The sequence below is a fragment of the Bolinopsis microptera genome, chromosome 9, assembly GCF_026151205.1.
Source record: "Bolinopsis microptera isolate Bmic1 chromosome 9, MBARI_Bmic_1.0, whole genome shotgun sequence".
NCBI classification, from domain to species: Eukaryota; Metazoa; Ctenophora; class Tentaculata; order Lobata; family Bolinopsidae; genus Bolinopsis; species Bolinopsis microptera.
This window is the reverse complement of record NC_087080.1, coordinates 9,996,303-10,012,535: the sequence shown is the minus strand read 5'-3', so window position 1 is coordinate 10,012,535 and position 16,233 is coordinate 9,996,303. Positions and strand designations below refer to the sequence as shown.

Genomic DNA, 16,233 nt, shown 5'->3' with positions numbered 1-16,233 from the left:
CTACCTCCTGCTCTATACAGGTACCACCAGTGGGCAGAAACCACCAATTCCAGCTCTTTTCACCTACTTCGGCTACATCTATTTAGCTACTACTGCAAGGCCCCCTGGCCCCTCCAAACTCTGTTCTTTCTAGCAAACTAAACTTTAGCTACCTCTTACCTTTTATAGCACCGCCAGCAACAATTTATTGATGGCTCTTTCCGGCTGCCTCAGCTGCATTCAACAATTTCCAGCTCATTGAGGAAGAGGAAACCTGCTATTTGCTGGATAGGACTAGAATTTGCAGGTGCTAGTGGTAGCTTAACACCAATAAGTGGATGTTGGTGGAAGCTAGATAGAGCAGGAAGTAGCATTCAGAGATTGCTAGAAGGAGGTAGAGTGGAGGTAGCAGAATTGAAGGAAACTAAAAGTAGATTCTACTACATGAGGTTGGATTGGAGTTGATTAGCCATAATAGTCAAACAGTACTGGAGAGAGCCCAACTTGTGGTAAGACCGGGATCCCGGCTTAATCCCGATCCCTAATCCCGGTCTTAATCCCGGTCCTGGCACTTTTTCCCAGTCCCAGTCCCGGCCAAACAAGCGGTTAATTACCTGTTTGATGTTACTATTTTAGGATGCACGAAAGTTAAAACAGTTTTTAATGAATATCTCCAAAGATAAGCACCATAAACCCTATGTTGCTTTATTGCTTGTATGTAAATTATGTGGCTTTTGCAGTTAGTTTGAGCTAAAAGAGAGGCCCCTACAACGTTCTGAAGCCGAGATACAAAAGTCATATATTTGCGCCTGAGGGTAATTTAGAAATTTCCCCCCTAGGGTTGGAACTACTGATAGAAATTGCGTACCTTATCAATTCTGATCCAGAATGACCTTACAAAGGACCTGGTTTCTAGAAAATTTGTAGACACCAAACTGCATACTCGATTTCAATTAGTAGATTTTTTTCACTCGCCCTGGCAGTGAAAATCAGTTTTTCTGGATTTTTTCCAAAAGCAAGCATTTTGGACCTTTATGACCTTTATAGTGTCAATATAAACATGTGCATTGCGGTCATTTTAAGCCAAAGTTTGAGTCTCTAAGACCTTCAGAAGCTGAGATACAAATTTAATGAAATTTGTGCCTACGTCTGAGCTTAAATTAGTTTTTTGCAGATATCTCGGGAACAAACAATTTTAGACCATACATTCATTAATAAGTTGTATATTAATGTGGCCACTGCGGTAATTTTACGCCAAAAATGAAGTCTCTATGACCTTCAGGAGCCGAAATACGAAAATCCCGTATACGCGACTGAGGGTAATTTAGAAAATTTGCCCTGTAGGGTTGTCTCTAGCGAAACAAATTGTCCACCTAAACGATTCTGGTTTAGAATGACCTAACAAACAACCCTGTGTTGTAAGAAATCGTATACATCGAAGTGCACACTCAACTATGCCCTGCTACTAGAGTAATAGGGAATATATTGATTTTTTGAAGGGTTGTTTTTATATAGGGTCATTGTGACAATTATGTGTATATTTTTTTAATAATTTTAATTATTAGGGTTAGTATAAGGATACTGGTTATTGTTGAATTTTTAAAATTGACTGCAATAGGTGCATGGATCAAACTAGAATCACAAAGCAGATGCATAATCCTATAGATATCAAAATGTCATAGATTCTGAATTAAGTTTGTTGAACAAGATTTGTATCAGGAGTAGATAAGATCAGCCTTAAGAAAGGCCAAAGGTACTGTGATGTGATGTAATTTGCCTTACACAGACTCTACTCAGAACTTGTATAATTCCCAGGGGTAACAGGAGGTTACAGAGGTGCTAAAACTCTTCCATCCACGCACCACGGCAATAAGCGATTTGGACCTGAATCTGATCAACACTCCAAGAATAGATCATAAAAGGCCGGGAAGTGTTTCATGGGCTAGGGTCTGAACTGCAAGTTACTGGGCGGCGCTCAGCCTGTCATTCCGCCTTATCTCTATTCTATGTTTATGAACATTATAGCCTGGTGTCCCCAGGTAAAACTGCAAGTTGTTTTGATATGAATTTATGGAATTTTATTTTTAGTTGACCATTTTATAAGTTACTAAGGGTTTTATTTTCTGGTTTTTAAAATGTTTACCGTTTTTGTTTATTTCAATGAAACATTAAATTTCAATGAAACAAGAAATTTAATTTTAGCACATTTTTACAGAATAAAAAGATGTAAAACAATTCATAAAATATAATGCCCATTTGGTGTATGACTTTTTGTCCTTGACTGCTTGTTTGGTTTTGGAAGGACAGGTAACTAACGGGGCAAGGAATGCACGTGCCTGGAAGCTTTTGCACACACCGAAACGCTAGTTCAGTTAAGTTTATAGAGACTAGGCTCAGATTAGGACTAGAAAAATTGTTAGCAGACATTAGGGATTCTGTTTATAGTTGTTATTATAGGTTGCAGTCTTGTTGTGACAAAAAGTCTACACTAAAACATGTTTTAGTTTGTATTGTGTAGTTCGAGGATATAAAATGCAGCTTCAAGGTGATTTTAAAATAATTTTGTTAAAACTTTCTCACACATACTTTACTCACAGGACAAGACTTGGAAAACAGTAGCTAGCCTAGGGTAATTTTAATTGAGATGTGTGTGACCAGCCAGTTATAATGTTTGGGAAATAAGATAGGCGCAGTCAAAATCTTTGACGGTCCAATCAAGCAGGGCGTGATTGTGTTGATTAGTTAATAGCACACGTTTTAGCTTACCTCGCAAGCATTTATTAATTTATTGACAGAAGTTTACTTTTAGGTGTCTAACCGTATAGTTAATCATTGTAGCATGGATGAAGATGACGACAACACTCTAGAATTTGAAAATGGAAAAGTTGTAGCGGGTTCCATTAATGACTTAATTGGGTGAGTTTTTTAAAAGGTTTTGAAATAATCATGTAATTATAAAGAGGGTGAGTTTTATAAGTTACTCTGTAAAGTCAGGCCATATAGAAGATGTCAGAAATTTGACAAATCTATTTTGAATTTAGTAGATGTTTGCAAATGATAGCTGTCCACTCTGAACTTTAGAGTAACATTTGACTGTCTCTACCTTAATGCATGTCATATTTTGTTCTCACCCTTTCATTTGCTCTGAACAAAGTTTGATCATTTGTTGGCCCACTTCCACAAACATTTAAACATTACTTAGTTGAACATTGAGTAAATACAGATCTGCTGATTAACATATTAATTAAGACAATAATCTCTCTAATCACTATTCCAGGCACCTGACACCAACATCGGAGTATTATCCTACTGAAGATTACCTGTTTGCGTTTATTTCAGCTTGCAGATTGTTTGTTGATCCAATAGACGTCCTAAAGCAGGTATTTCAGCCTAAGTTGATAGGAAGCTCAGCCTATATTGAGAATTGTATACATAACAGTCTTATGACATTGAACGAATTTATTTATTGCGAATTTAAAGGATTGCTAGTATTTTATGTATTTGTTTTCACTTCTGCACGTTTAGGCAGTTGCTCTTGTGACCAGACTTTTAGAGTTATATATATATATACATATATATATATCAAATTATATCTCAGGCTCACATATATATATATATGTGAGCCTGAGATATAATTTGAATCTATTCAAATTTAATGTAATCAGCACTTATATATCTATTACAGGTGGTGGAAAGGTGTCAAATTGAACAGTCAAATCCAGATCTTCCTGACACTGCGACTGTGAGTTACAATTTGTCCAATTTTCTTATTAGTTATCATTAGGAGCTTTAAAGATACACATTTCATCCCGGATAGATCGCATTTATTTTTAGACTTAAAAAACATGAAACAAGAAAAGTAGTCGAATAATTTGTCAAATTTCATCTAATTTTCAGGTTGCTCCTCATCTACTTTTATTTATTCTACAATGGACCGAAACTTTTCCCAACGACTTCAACCGTCCTACTCTCATGGAGAAACTACACGAAGCAAGACGTTTCTGTCAGAATTTAGACCCCAGCTGTTCTAGGGGATGTAACAGATTAATACAGATGTTGGATAACAGGCTTACTGATGTCAAAACTAAAAAGAAGGTTCCCAAATCAGAGTCATGGGAGGATGTTAATTTGGTGAGTCTTATCCCAAATTTTTTTCCGCTAAAGTTTTGTTGCAAAACGTGTTTTTGTTTCTGAGCCCTCCTTCAAGGATTTCCTCGACATTTTAAATCTTTACAACTACTAATCCTCTGAGCATATAACGTGATATTTACTGCTGACTGATTCAGGTAAGAGATATAAAGCCGGAGCTGATAGCAGCACAACTTACACACATAGAGCTAGATTTTCTCAACAACATCTCTTGTGATGAGATGATCTCAATGTTGGGTAAAGATGTGGCTAAAGACAGTCTCTGTCAAAACGTCAACAAATATGTTAATTGGTAAGTCGATACGAACTGGGATCTGAGTACTTACTAGTGCTTCTCTTCCGACTCAATTGAGCTCAATTCGGATATTGTTTTATCAAGTAACATGTCGTTTGACATATATCTTTGAACGTTTGGTGCCAGCACAAAAACCAATCATTAACTCTTAAATTTGCACTGTGTGTTATAACCGCCCTATGTTGCAGGTTCAACCACTTGTCCCACTTTACAGCATCAGCTGTGTTAGCACCGGAGCTTGGTGGAGCTAGGAACATCACCATGGAGTATTACATGGACGTGGCTGTGTGTTGTTTTAGTGTTGGCAATTTTAACTCTGCTATGTCTGTACTAGCGGGTCTTAATCAGGTGAGTATTGAGATGAAGTTATGATGTGACTTACAGTGACTTAGTCTTAATTATACAGAATATCTCTCGCATTAGTACTATTAATTCTTCTTTTTTCCTTTAACAGAGAATTCTAGTTAATTCTGGGCCACCCTGTGCTTTACAAAAATTTTAGTCTCGGACTGTTAATTTTCATAAACTGCTGTTTCTAAGATTTCCCTCAATACAAGTTTATTCGTGAGTATCGCAGTCTAACCAATAACCATTCCATACTTTCAGAGCTCTATAACTCGACTACATAAACTACGGGAAAAGTTAGACAAGAACAAAGTTGAGCACCTTTCAAACTTAGAACGACAAATGAGTCCCTCTGAGAACTTCAAAACCTACCGAACAGCTATGAAGAACGCCGAGAAACAACACACTTGTGTCATACCTTTCTTTACTTTACTGGTAAAGGATATTCACACTACATGCGAGATTAAGAAAACCAGGGTACGTTTCTTTAAAGGTTTTATGAATTTTTAAATTCAACAGTTTAAGTAAACAAAACGTTAAAGTATAGCTCATGTCATGATGCTTCATTTCTTTCGTTGGTATTTTCAAGCTAATCATGAATGTAAAAATGGTAATAGTTCCGTTTATCTGTAGGTAGAAGGTACGGAGCTGATAAACTTTGAGAAGTGTTGGGAGTTATCCCGTCATCTGATAGAATTCCAGAAATACCAATCTGGTGTATGTGACTTACAGTCTGATGGTAACATTCAGGTTAGTCAGTTATTTGAAACATAGATTAGCCAATCTAGATTATTTATGAGTCGTGTTGGATATGGTTTACAACCCTTAATTTAATTTAAAATATTTGATGTCTGCATTTTATTTGTAAACAACATAATTTACATAGTTATAGTTCCTTCAATTCATATCAACCATTATATTGCCTGCTATAAAGCTGATAACACTATTTCAATGTTAGCTCACTTTGAATACTGGGGTTACTCATGATACCAGACAGCTGTAATTGGGCCACCTAGTTTACAAAATCATAATATCTTCCTTCACAATTAATAGTGAAAGACTACCTCAGCAGTTTGTTGCTAAGCAGTTTGATGTAATAACTACTTTCAAAATGTACTTAAAATATGTAATATCAAAAGTTCTGTTATCGCAGTGAAGACTTTAAACTTTAAAATGCATCTTTGAGAGGCGCTACTGTATTCCTTGTAAAGTTTCACAATGTAGTGTATATTTTAGATTGTACAATGTATTTCTAATCTATAGTGCAGTGTGTATAGTGGTAGGTACCTATTTCCCACATGTGTACAATGTACATCATTTGTCTTAATTATATACCTATTAGTAATGTGAACAGTAACTACATTCCACCAGGATGCTAACAATCGTGTCATCTGTCCCACTATAATGATAATTATTCAACTACGTGTTTTCTTTCATGGGAGAGTTTTAATATTAATTTGTAAGTTCACGTTGCGTAAATAATAAAGCCAACAAACAATAATTTTTGTCTAACATCCCACCTCAACTCAAGACTCTACATCACTTGTCAGAACAAGCAGGAACCTTAAATTAGCGTATAAAACTAACGTCCCCCCTCCTCCCCCAGGAAGATATACTGTTAGCTTAGATCTTTAAAACTAACGTCCCCCTCCTCCTCCCCCAGGAAGATATACTGTTAGCTAAGATCTTTAAAACTAACGTCCCCCTCCTCCCCCAGGAAGATATACTGTTAGCTAAGATCTTTAAAACTAACGTCCCCCTCCCCCCAGGAAGATATACTGTTAGCTTAGATCTTTAAAACTAACGTCCCCCTCCTCCCCCAGGAAGATATACTGTTAGCTAAGATCTTTAAAACTAACGTCCCCCTCCCCCCAGGAAGATATACTGTTAGCTTAGATCTTTAAAACTAACGTCCCCCTCCTCCCCCAGGAAGATATACTGTTAGCTAAGATCTTTAAAACTAACGTCCCCCTCCCCCCAGGAAGATATACTGTTAGCTAAGATCTTTAAAACTAACGTCCCCCTCCTCCCCCAGGAAGATATACTGTTAGCTAAGATCTTTAAAACTAACGTCCCCCTCCCCCCAGGAAGATATACTGTTAGCTTAGATCTTTAAAACTAACGTCCCCCTCCTCCCCCAGGAAGATATACTGTTAGCTAAGATCTTTAAAACTAACGTCCCCCTCCTCCCCCAGGAAGATATACTGTTAGCTAAGATCTTTAAAACTAACGTCCCCCTCCCCCCAGGAAGATATACTGTTAGCTAAGATCTTTAAAACTAACGTCCCCCTCCTCCTCCCCAGGAAGATATACTGTTGCGCAGCCCTGGCTGCTTGGCTGATCGTCTAGGGGTCTAGGTGTTTGCTAATTTATTTAATTCCATTATTAGGTAATGTTTCGTCATGAGTTTGTTGTTACGAGCTGGTCTATAAATTGATTCTACATGAACGACACTCAAGAGTGAGCCGATGAAACTCTAAAATATCTCTGTTGTGACCTGAGTACAAAGTAAATGGCCCTGTCCAAATGCTCCACTACAAGAATATTTCACGAGTATTTGACGATTCATAGCTATGAACCTATTAATTCACTAGTTCGTGTAGAGAATTTAACGGGAGTAAAATTGGAATCATTAGATCAGAACAACTAATAGGCTTTAAATTTTGAGGTTTGCAAAGAATCAATAGTGAAAGTAGTCATGTACAGAAATCCAAAGATATCTTTTCTAATCTTCTATTTCGACAAATAACTAGACAATTCCTAAACCCTTGATCTCTAAGGGAACAAAACCGGTCCATACCGGAATTCTCGTAAATCACTAAGGAAACCAAACCGGTCCATACCGGGATAATCTGTCCCGACCACGTTCAAATCCAATTCCCAGGATGCAACTTTCACGTGCTACAAAAAATAGCTGAGACTGTCAACGAGCTTTTAGACGGCTGGGTCGAAACAGAAAACAAAAACCTTAGTTTTTGTACCATTTCACGGCATGTTTCAGTATTTTCACTCCACGAAAACGGCCGTTTCGCCCGCAGTTCGATGACAGTCCCAGCCTGTTTCCCAGGCAAACTAGTAGGCGAGGACATTTTAATCAATTTACAGTAATACTAAGGTATCTTTAAAATATTTTAGTCTACGAAATGTTATGTAATCTAAGATAAATATTTAATTTCCCGATCAATTTTTAAGAATTTAAGACTTATTATTCACTGACCCTACACTGTTAGCTAAGATCTTTAAAACTAACGTCCCCCTCCTCCCCCCAGGAAGATATACTGTTAGCTAAGATCTTTAAAACTAACGTCCCCCTCCCCCCAGGAAGATATACTGTTAGCTAAGATCTTTAAAACTAACGTCCCCCTCCTCCCCCAGGAAGATATACTGTTAGCTAAGATCTTTAAAACTAACGTCCCCCCCCCCCCCCAGGAAGATATACTGTTAGCTAAGATCTTTAAAACTAACGTCCCCCTCCTCCCCCAGGAAGATATACTGTTAGCTAAGATCTTTAAAACTAACGTCCCCCTCCTCCCCCAGGAAGATATACTGTTAGCTAAGATCTTTAAAACTAACGTCCCCCTCCCCCAGGAAGATATACTGTTAGCTAAGATCTTTAAAACTAACGTCCCCCTCCCCCCCAGGAAGATATACTGTTAGCTAAGATCTTTAAAACTAACGTCCCCCTCCCCCGCCAGGAAGATATACTGTTAGCTAAGATCTTTAAAACTAACGTCCCCCTCCTCCCCCAGGAAGATTTACTGTTAGCTAAGATCTTTAAAACTAACGTCCCCCTCCCCCGCCAGGAAGATATACTGTTAGCTAAGATCCTGACAGAGGACGGCATGATGTTCTCCAGCTACGAAATAGAAGAGCCAGTTACAGTAAATGATAAGAAGAGATACAAGGCTTTCCTGGAGAAAGCACCCAACCAAAGGATGGAGTCTTTTTATTAGATATTTAAGAGTTTATAAAAAATACCTTCCAAGACTTCAGAAATACCATTCAAATACAGATAGGTGCCCGATATTGTACCGTCGAACGAACATTTTGGAAATAAAGCGCGATTTGCAGCATAATGGAGCGGCTTTCCATGAAACTATTATTGAATCATCATGATCATGTTATAATATTAAAAATTTTAGATCGACTAAACTTCTCTTTTGCTTACAAATAAAGCATATAACAAGCTGTTAGTTTTTTAATGTGCATAATTTCATGTGTATAGTGATAGTGAACGTTGTCTTGACTCGAGTTCGCTGAACTTTACAGGATTGCTTAGTAATAGATCGATATGACTGTATGGTAATTCTCACTCGTAACGATAATTAATTATTCATTCGAATCTAGTTATTTATGTGATTTATTCATGGGATAATAGTTTTAAATTCATATAATAAAAAGTTGTTCATAATAATTTAAATAATTTATTCACCTATAATGATTGCCAGAAAACCCACAGATTTCCTGATGTTTTATTCCGAATTTTCCTTTATTTCCAGGATGTAAAGCTTAAAAAGATTTATACTATTTGATATTCAGTTATTTGTACGATACATACAATATGTTAGACTTAGCTGTTACTGTTATTTTCAAGAAGTTAAACGTAGATAATAGCAGGTAGAGACAAATTGTCATCACCACTTCACTGACCACGTGTATAATGTTCCACCACTTTTGCATAATACCAATTCTATTTTTATGTTTTTACACATTATTTATTCCTTTTTTCACTGACTGCCCAAGATTGATTTCTAAAATTCAATTATAGTAAATTTCCAATATGGTGTAGGTTTTATACTAAATTTAAAAGGGAATTTGTATATTTCATTTCGTCGTTACTTTTCATTTAAAGCAAGATTGTTTTAAACTAAATTAAAAATACCTAATAACATTCAAGTAAGGATGAATGGAATCGCCGAGGATATCTTTGATGAAGTTTGCGACCTAGATTCTATAAAAGAGTACGTCATCCCGAAGCTTTTGGACAAAGTAAGAATTTCCTAATTTTTAGATAAAATGTCAATGTTGTGGCTTTTGTTAGCAATTAGTGAGCTCTCTTGTCTCTGTTTTAGCTGCACTATCAGAGCTAGTGATCCGTTTCTGTGTCTGCTGTGACTCCCATGTGCGCCTTGGTCACCTGGGCAATGTTCGACCGGGGTCCCGGTAAAAAAAAGTGGTCCCGGTCGATCCTTGGTCCTGGGTCTCCAAGGGAGGTACACAGTGCCACATCAGGGCTGTGTTGAGGAAATTATGCAAAGATAGTTTACAGTATTCCGCTATAGCCACGCTCATTTACTTTTTACCATTTTCCTATTCTTTATTATTGTTTGGAACTATTTTCTCATTGCTTCCCTTTTTTCAGAAAATGGCAGTGCTCGATCAAACTCCTGATGGCAGAGAGATCCTTCGGTGAGTTAACATCCATTTTATTCTCAATATTATGTTAGGTGGTTTTTGTGAGGTGATGATTCTACAAAAAAACAGCCTTGCAAGAAAATTTGGCAACCTCGACATCTAACGAATAAGAAATAACCAATTTCAGATCTTGGTAAAACTTTGAGAATGTAGAAAGTCAAAATTAGTCAACAAATCACAACTTATCTAACAATAAATGTAACGTAATAAATAAACAAACAGAGACAAAAGCTACGTAACACAAGTATTACACAGCTCAGCCTACAAACTACAGAGCCGTTCCAATATTAAATAGAACATTTTATAGATTTGTAAAGTAAGCAAGCCGAATACGTGTTCCGTCACGCTAACGTAAATAACACGTACCAATTTAATGCCTTATTTGTCATGATAAAGCCTGTTACCCATATCTAGAAACCCCCAGATTTTACCCGCGATTTGACTGTATTTCCCTGACTCAGTGATACGATGAAAACATAGTCATAACAAATTTTATGACTAAACGTCACACTCCGTAACACATATCGTGCCTACTCATTTTACGGAAACACACGTATATCTCCCGAACATACCACTCAGCTGACACATATCACGTCACGTGACATGTGCCATGTTTACACTATGATAACACTGACCTAGACAGCTAGCACTCAGTTCGGGTTCTGTAGTTTCCAGATGGGAGGTAGACCAGGAGAGAAAGTCTTGTGTTGTTAATCTTGAGCTGAGTGTTAGTGTTGTTGTTAGTGTTTTTAATTTTGTTGTTAGTGGTGTTGTTAATGTTGTCTTCTGGGTTGTACAATCTGGAGGCAACTCGCGCCAAGTCTTACGGAAGATACGATGATCCGTAAGTTTGGGTAGCTTATTAGGTAGATGACATTTTGTCAATGTTAACAAAAATGATCTGGAATTTGGAGAAAACTTTTGTAAAGATAGCAGATTTTCAAAATCTCAGATTTTGGTAAATCGATGTTTTTAAAAAAACAAACGTTTCAATTTATTTTAGCGTATTGTAGAGGAACAAATGTTTGTCCGCACTCCCACAATCTAACCTGGAAGAACAACTGAGTATAAGAGATCTAATTTCAGAAACGTTAAGCCTCAAGTTGAGATAACAAGGAAGTTCTGTCCTGACGTTAGGAGAACGTCATCTTATCCGGACATTACCAAACACCCAGGTAACTTATCCGGACATTACCAAACACCCAGGTAACTTATCCGGACATTACCAAACACCCAGGTAACTTATCCGGACATTACCAAACACCCAGGTAACTTATCCGGACATAAAAAAACACCCAGGTAACTTATCCGGACATTACCAAACACCCAGGTAACTTATCCGGACATTACCAAACACCCAGGTAACTTATCCGGACATTACCAAACACCCAGGTAACTTATCCGGACATTACCAAACACCCAGGTAACTTATCCGGACATTACCAAACACCCAGGTAACTTATCCGGACATTACCAAACACCCAGGTAACTTATCCGGACATTACCAAACACCCAGGTAACTTATCCGGACATTACCAAACACCCAGGTAACTTATCCGGACATTACCAAACACCCAGGTAACTTATCCGGACATTACCAAACACCCAGGTAACTTATCCGGACATTACCAAACACCCAGGTAACTTATCCGGACATTACCAAACACCCAGGTAACTTATCCGGACATTACCAAACACCCAGGTAACTTATCCGGACATTACCAAACACCCAGGTAACTTATCCGGACATTACCAAACACCCAGGTAACTTTTCGGACATTACCAAACACCCAGGTAACTTATCCGGACATTAACAAACACCCAGGTAACTTATCCGGACATTACCAAACACCCAGGTAACTTATCCGGACATTACCAAACACCCAGGTAACTTTTTCGGACATTACCAAACACCCAGGTAACTTAACCGGACATTAACAAACACCCAGGTAACTTATCCGGACATTACCAAACACCCAGGTAACTTATCCGGACATTACCAAACACCCAGGTAACTTATCCGGATATTACCAAACACCCAGGTAACTTATCCGGACATAACCAAACACCCAGGTAACTTATCCGGACATTACCAAACACCCAGGTAACTTATCCGGACAGATGTATATCGTCTCTTTGGGTCACATGTTAATGAACCACAAACAAACATCTGTTAAGATCTCGTCTTTTATAGCATTCGATTTTCTCCAAACCTTTGATAATCCTCTTGGGTCAAAGCCGACAGGTCATTAGCTGGGAGCTTAACGTCAAAAAACATCCCAGATAACGTTAGTGAAACCGAACTGAAATTACAAAAACAGAGAATAGTTAACACTGAACTGAAAAGATTACTCATCGCATCTGTCGGGGACACTTTAGCTAACAAGTTAGACATGTTATTTTAAAATTTATATTGTGCTATTTTTACAGCCTTTCGACTCAATATGAAAGAAGATTCAAGCTAATAAGTAAATTTGGTTGAAGATTTTTAAAGATTCAATTTGTTATCATATTTGATACAGAGTTCGGTGTCTATAACATTTCAACTGATTTCAGGTTAGAAAAATTAGGAAAAGAGAAGGCACACCTTAACGAGCAACTTAACATACTCACGAAACAAACAGCTCTAGATGCAGAGAGAATAGAAAATTTGGTCATTCAGGGAGACATCTGGAAATCTAAATTCTTAGCAACTAGGTATGTCCATACTTCATCATTCATGTTTGGAAAAGCTATAAATTAATTCCGTCTTTCTTTCAGACTTCGTTCAAATTTTCTTCTAATACTGTGAATTTCGCCACAGAGTGGTGGTCAATGAGCTGACTGTATGGAAAGACGCTGTCACCACAAAACTTCACGAAACTCAACAAACTTTGAAACAGTTTGAGGAACACAGTAAACGCATATACTACACTTTACACCAGGCAGATAGGTACTATATATTCTAGTGTAGAGTCGTTCCTTTTGTCGGTTAACTAGTTACAGCCGCCTGGTTTCATCTTGTAAATCCAAATATTTGGCAACACATTGTAGATTGATATCATCTCGTATATTTATATCTCATCGTCAAATGAACGTTTAGTATACAACGTGGCATATTATTAGTTGAAGAGTAAGATTTTTATGTAACTCAAGTGCTATGTTGTATGTGATCAATGGCGGTCCAACTCAGTTGTAACGACGTAGCGCGCTTAAACATTTACAGAATCAAAGTGTCTATATTTTCGCGCAAATTTGAGCGCGCGTTCCAAAATAACGCGCGTGGATAACAATTGACTGACATGACACGCAAAAACTTTTAGGACACTAGCCACAACAATTGTCGAGATAGACCCGGCGGTAAAACACGATGACTTCGTTCTCCAGGTATGTTGTAAACCTTTCAATTTTGTATTCTAGGCAGGACAATTTCCAGGAAGGCAGTATCAAAGAAGCCCGGGGTAAAAGTTATTGTAGACAACATTTTTGAGTAATGGTTAATATTTCTAAAGTGTACCCTAACCCTTAGCGCCAACCCTAAAATGTTATCTATAATAATGCCGGCTCGTAACAGTTGGCGATGTTAAATTTATGATTCTCTTACAATAAAATGTTTACCAGAGATTGAAAGATGCGAGTAGGTGTATAGCAGAATTATTGACACACCACTCTACGGAATTGTACAACTTCAACCAAGTGAGATTTATGTTATAGTAAATAATTCTTGCTATATTTTCTGTCGGTTTATCTTTGTTTCTATCTTTGTTGTTCTATATTTTCTTTTCTCGAAGGTTGACTTCAAATGTGAATGTTTAAGGCAATTTTGCAACATTTTCAAGAATTTTTTATTTTTCAGTTGAGTGATTTACCGTCTGAACCTCCCACGACACCGAACATGTACACAGACTCACAGCACTACGATTACTCTGAAATACCAGACCGACTCTGCGACACGGAATGCTGCAATCATTCTATTGAAGGAAGCTGTTCTAATGGGAAACTAAACGGTTTCAATTCAGACAAATCTTCGGATTTCCAAAAGTGTAGTACTGTATCAGAGACAAATTCGATCCCAAACAATCATACTTGTAGAGAAATGAGTGGTAATCTAACTCGTAGTTATACGGGGTGCAAAAAAACTATGTTCGTGGGAGGTTGCAAGTCGTGCGCAGAAAAAGATATAATTCATTTGTAGTTCAGCTTTAGTTTCAGGTTTTAAAATTCTGTTAGGTTTGTTTTACTTTTTAGGTACATTTTAACGAAACTAAACTTATGGTCCTATGGAAATGGGTATGGAATATTAGATACTAAGTTCGTGGCTGGCTTTTAATGTTGACGCTGGTTACCTTATTTATTTAAACTCTTGATTTGTTTATCATAAAAATGGGATATGAATAAATGTTTAATTGCATGAATTTGATATTTGCTTAATGCTTATGAACAATTTTAATTTTTTGCTAAACGCTTAGCCTCCCGAAATGGGCCATTTATTATTAACCATAATCTGAAATTTAATATTCGATTTAACTCATACAGTTCGTACAATTAAATAAATAGAAATACATTTTCCCTGTTATTATTGACAAAGGTAAAAGTTCTATCACAAATTAATGTTAGATACAATTTTAAGGATGTTAAATATGAATCTTATTAAGAATTCATGCATGATATTTTTGTGGTATGGGGTCGTTCACATATTACGTAATCATTTTTTGGATCATTTTCACCCCCCCCCCCCTCCATAATCATTACGTAATATGTGAACGACCCCTATACATTTAATTTTCTTGGGTTTTTCAATTTGCTGTAATTTGATTATAGTTGTTTTAATTTGATGCATTAAATCGTGGTTGTTATTTCTACATAATGTAATGTGGACAAGTACTTTCATGATAAGCTCATCAGAAAGAGAAAGAGAAAGAGAAAGAGAAAGAGAAAGAGAAAGAGACTTAACTTATGTCGGTATAGAGGGTCGTGTTAGTGATCTTGCTAGAAAGTTAGATGAAATCATTGTGGTACCCCAGTATAACTATAATAGCACGTATTAAGAGACGATCCACGCTTTGTATCTAGAAACTAAAACATGTTTCTCAATTTGGTCTCATACCATCCTCAGTTAACTGAATAATTGATCGCTGGGCAAAAAGTCTTGCATGATTGGTACATTGATATCGTTTGATTAAAATGAATTGTGAATGCTTTTTTTTCACTAGCTTTTATCGACCAAGGAAGGTCTTGACTCTTATTAAAACTGTAGATGACAGATATGATTTGGCTCATGATGTGTAACTAATTAAATTAATATCGTACGATTCTCTAATGAAGAAATAATCTTTATTCAGTAAGTATCACACTGTAGCTGCACACAAATGATGCACGATGCTAGCTTGGCGCACCACGCACAGTTAGGAAATCACTTGAGACCACCATAATCAGTCTACTAACACTTACGGTACGTGGGGCAGTAAAGTGAGAGTTATACAATATACATTATATAATATATATATTGACCCCTTAAATATGAAAACCAAGGAACAAAATCTCTTGCCGGCGCTTCTGAGAGGGAAATAATTTGTCTATGGTCAATGGGTTAATCGTCGATTACCCCTCTGAAAACAATGCACGCATGCAACAGACGTAGTCCAGGTAAAGTGGGGGTTTAGAACTGCCTGTGTTTTATTCATTAGAAGAGGCTGGTTGTTGCTCACGTGACACACACAGCACGTGACACACAGGATATAGAAGGTGCTCTTGTTGTGAATCGGCACACTGCAGCTCAGCCATTTATAAATGCGTTGTGCTGAAATGAAGGTACTGAACCATCGAATGAACTCTTATCGAATCTTGTAATATCGATCAACCGTCTAGAATCGACTCGTCTTGGATAGACTTGTCTCGAATAAACTCGTCTCGAATAGACTTGTCTCCACTCGTATCAAATCGTTTAGAATCGATTCGTCTTGACTTAAATCGTGTCGTCTCGGATCGACTCGTTTTATTTTTGGATTTAATGATATTGATATTTATATAATTCATCATTCATTAATTTAGGCTAAGCCGCGAAGTGGCGA

General features: G+C 37.2%; 3 protein-coding genes and 1 long non-coding RNA gene across 4 annotated transcripts in view; 3 read left to right on the top strand and 1 right to left on the bottom strand.

Moving 5' to 3' along the window:
- The window catches only part of LOC134820871 (uncharacterized), a 1,079,557-nt gene that overhangs the window by 224,239 nt on the left and 839,085 nt on the right, over positions 1 to 16,233 (bottom strand). The window lies entirely within an intron of this gene.
- The window catches only part of LOC134820887 (uncharacterized), a 507,687-nt gene that overhangs the window by 53,715 nt on the left and 437,739 nt on the right, over positions 1 to 16,233 (top strand). The window lies entirely within an intron of this gene.
- LOC134820875 (ras-GEF domain-containing family member 1B-like) lies at positions 1,453 to 9,486 on the top strand. The gene is made up of 9 exons (XM_063831521.1): positions 1,453 to 2,895; positions 3,257 to 3,359; positions 3,665 to 3,721; positions 3,877 to 4,110; positions 4,266 to 4,420; positions 4,612 to 4,771; positions 5,030 to 5,245; positions 5,402 to 5,518; positions 8,572 to 9,486. The coding sequence occupies exons 1-9, from the start codon at positions 2,819 to 2,821 to the stop codon at positions 8,719 to 8,721; spliced, it is 1,269 nt and encodes a 422-aa protein (XP_063687591.1). The 5' UTR covers positions 1,453 to 2,818; the 3' UTR covers positions 8,722 to 9,486.
- LOC134820763 (uncharacterized) lies at positions 9,628 to 15,003 on the top strand. Its single transcript, XM_063831351.1, has 9 exons — positions 9,628 to 9,757; positions 10,131 to 10,177; positions 11,270 to 11,358; positions 12,467 to 12,569; positions 12,740 to 12,880; positions 12,987 to 13,115; positions 13,486 to 13,549; positions 13,784 to 13,858; positions 14,019 to 15,003. The coding sequence occupies exons 1-9, from the start codon at positions 9,671 to 9,673 to the stop codon at positions 14,355 to 14,357; spliced, it is 1,074 nt and encodes a 357-aa protein (XP_063687421.1). The 5' UTR covers positions 9,628 to 9,670; the 3' UTR covers positions 14,358 to 15,003.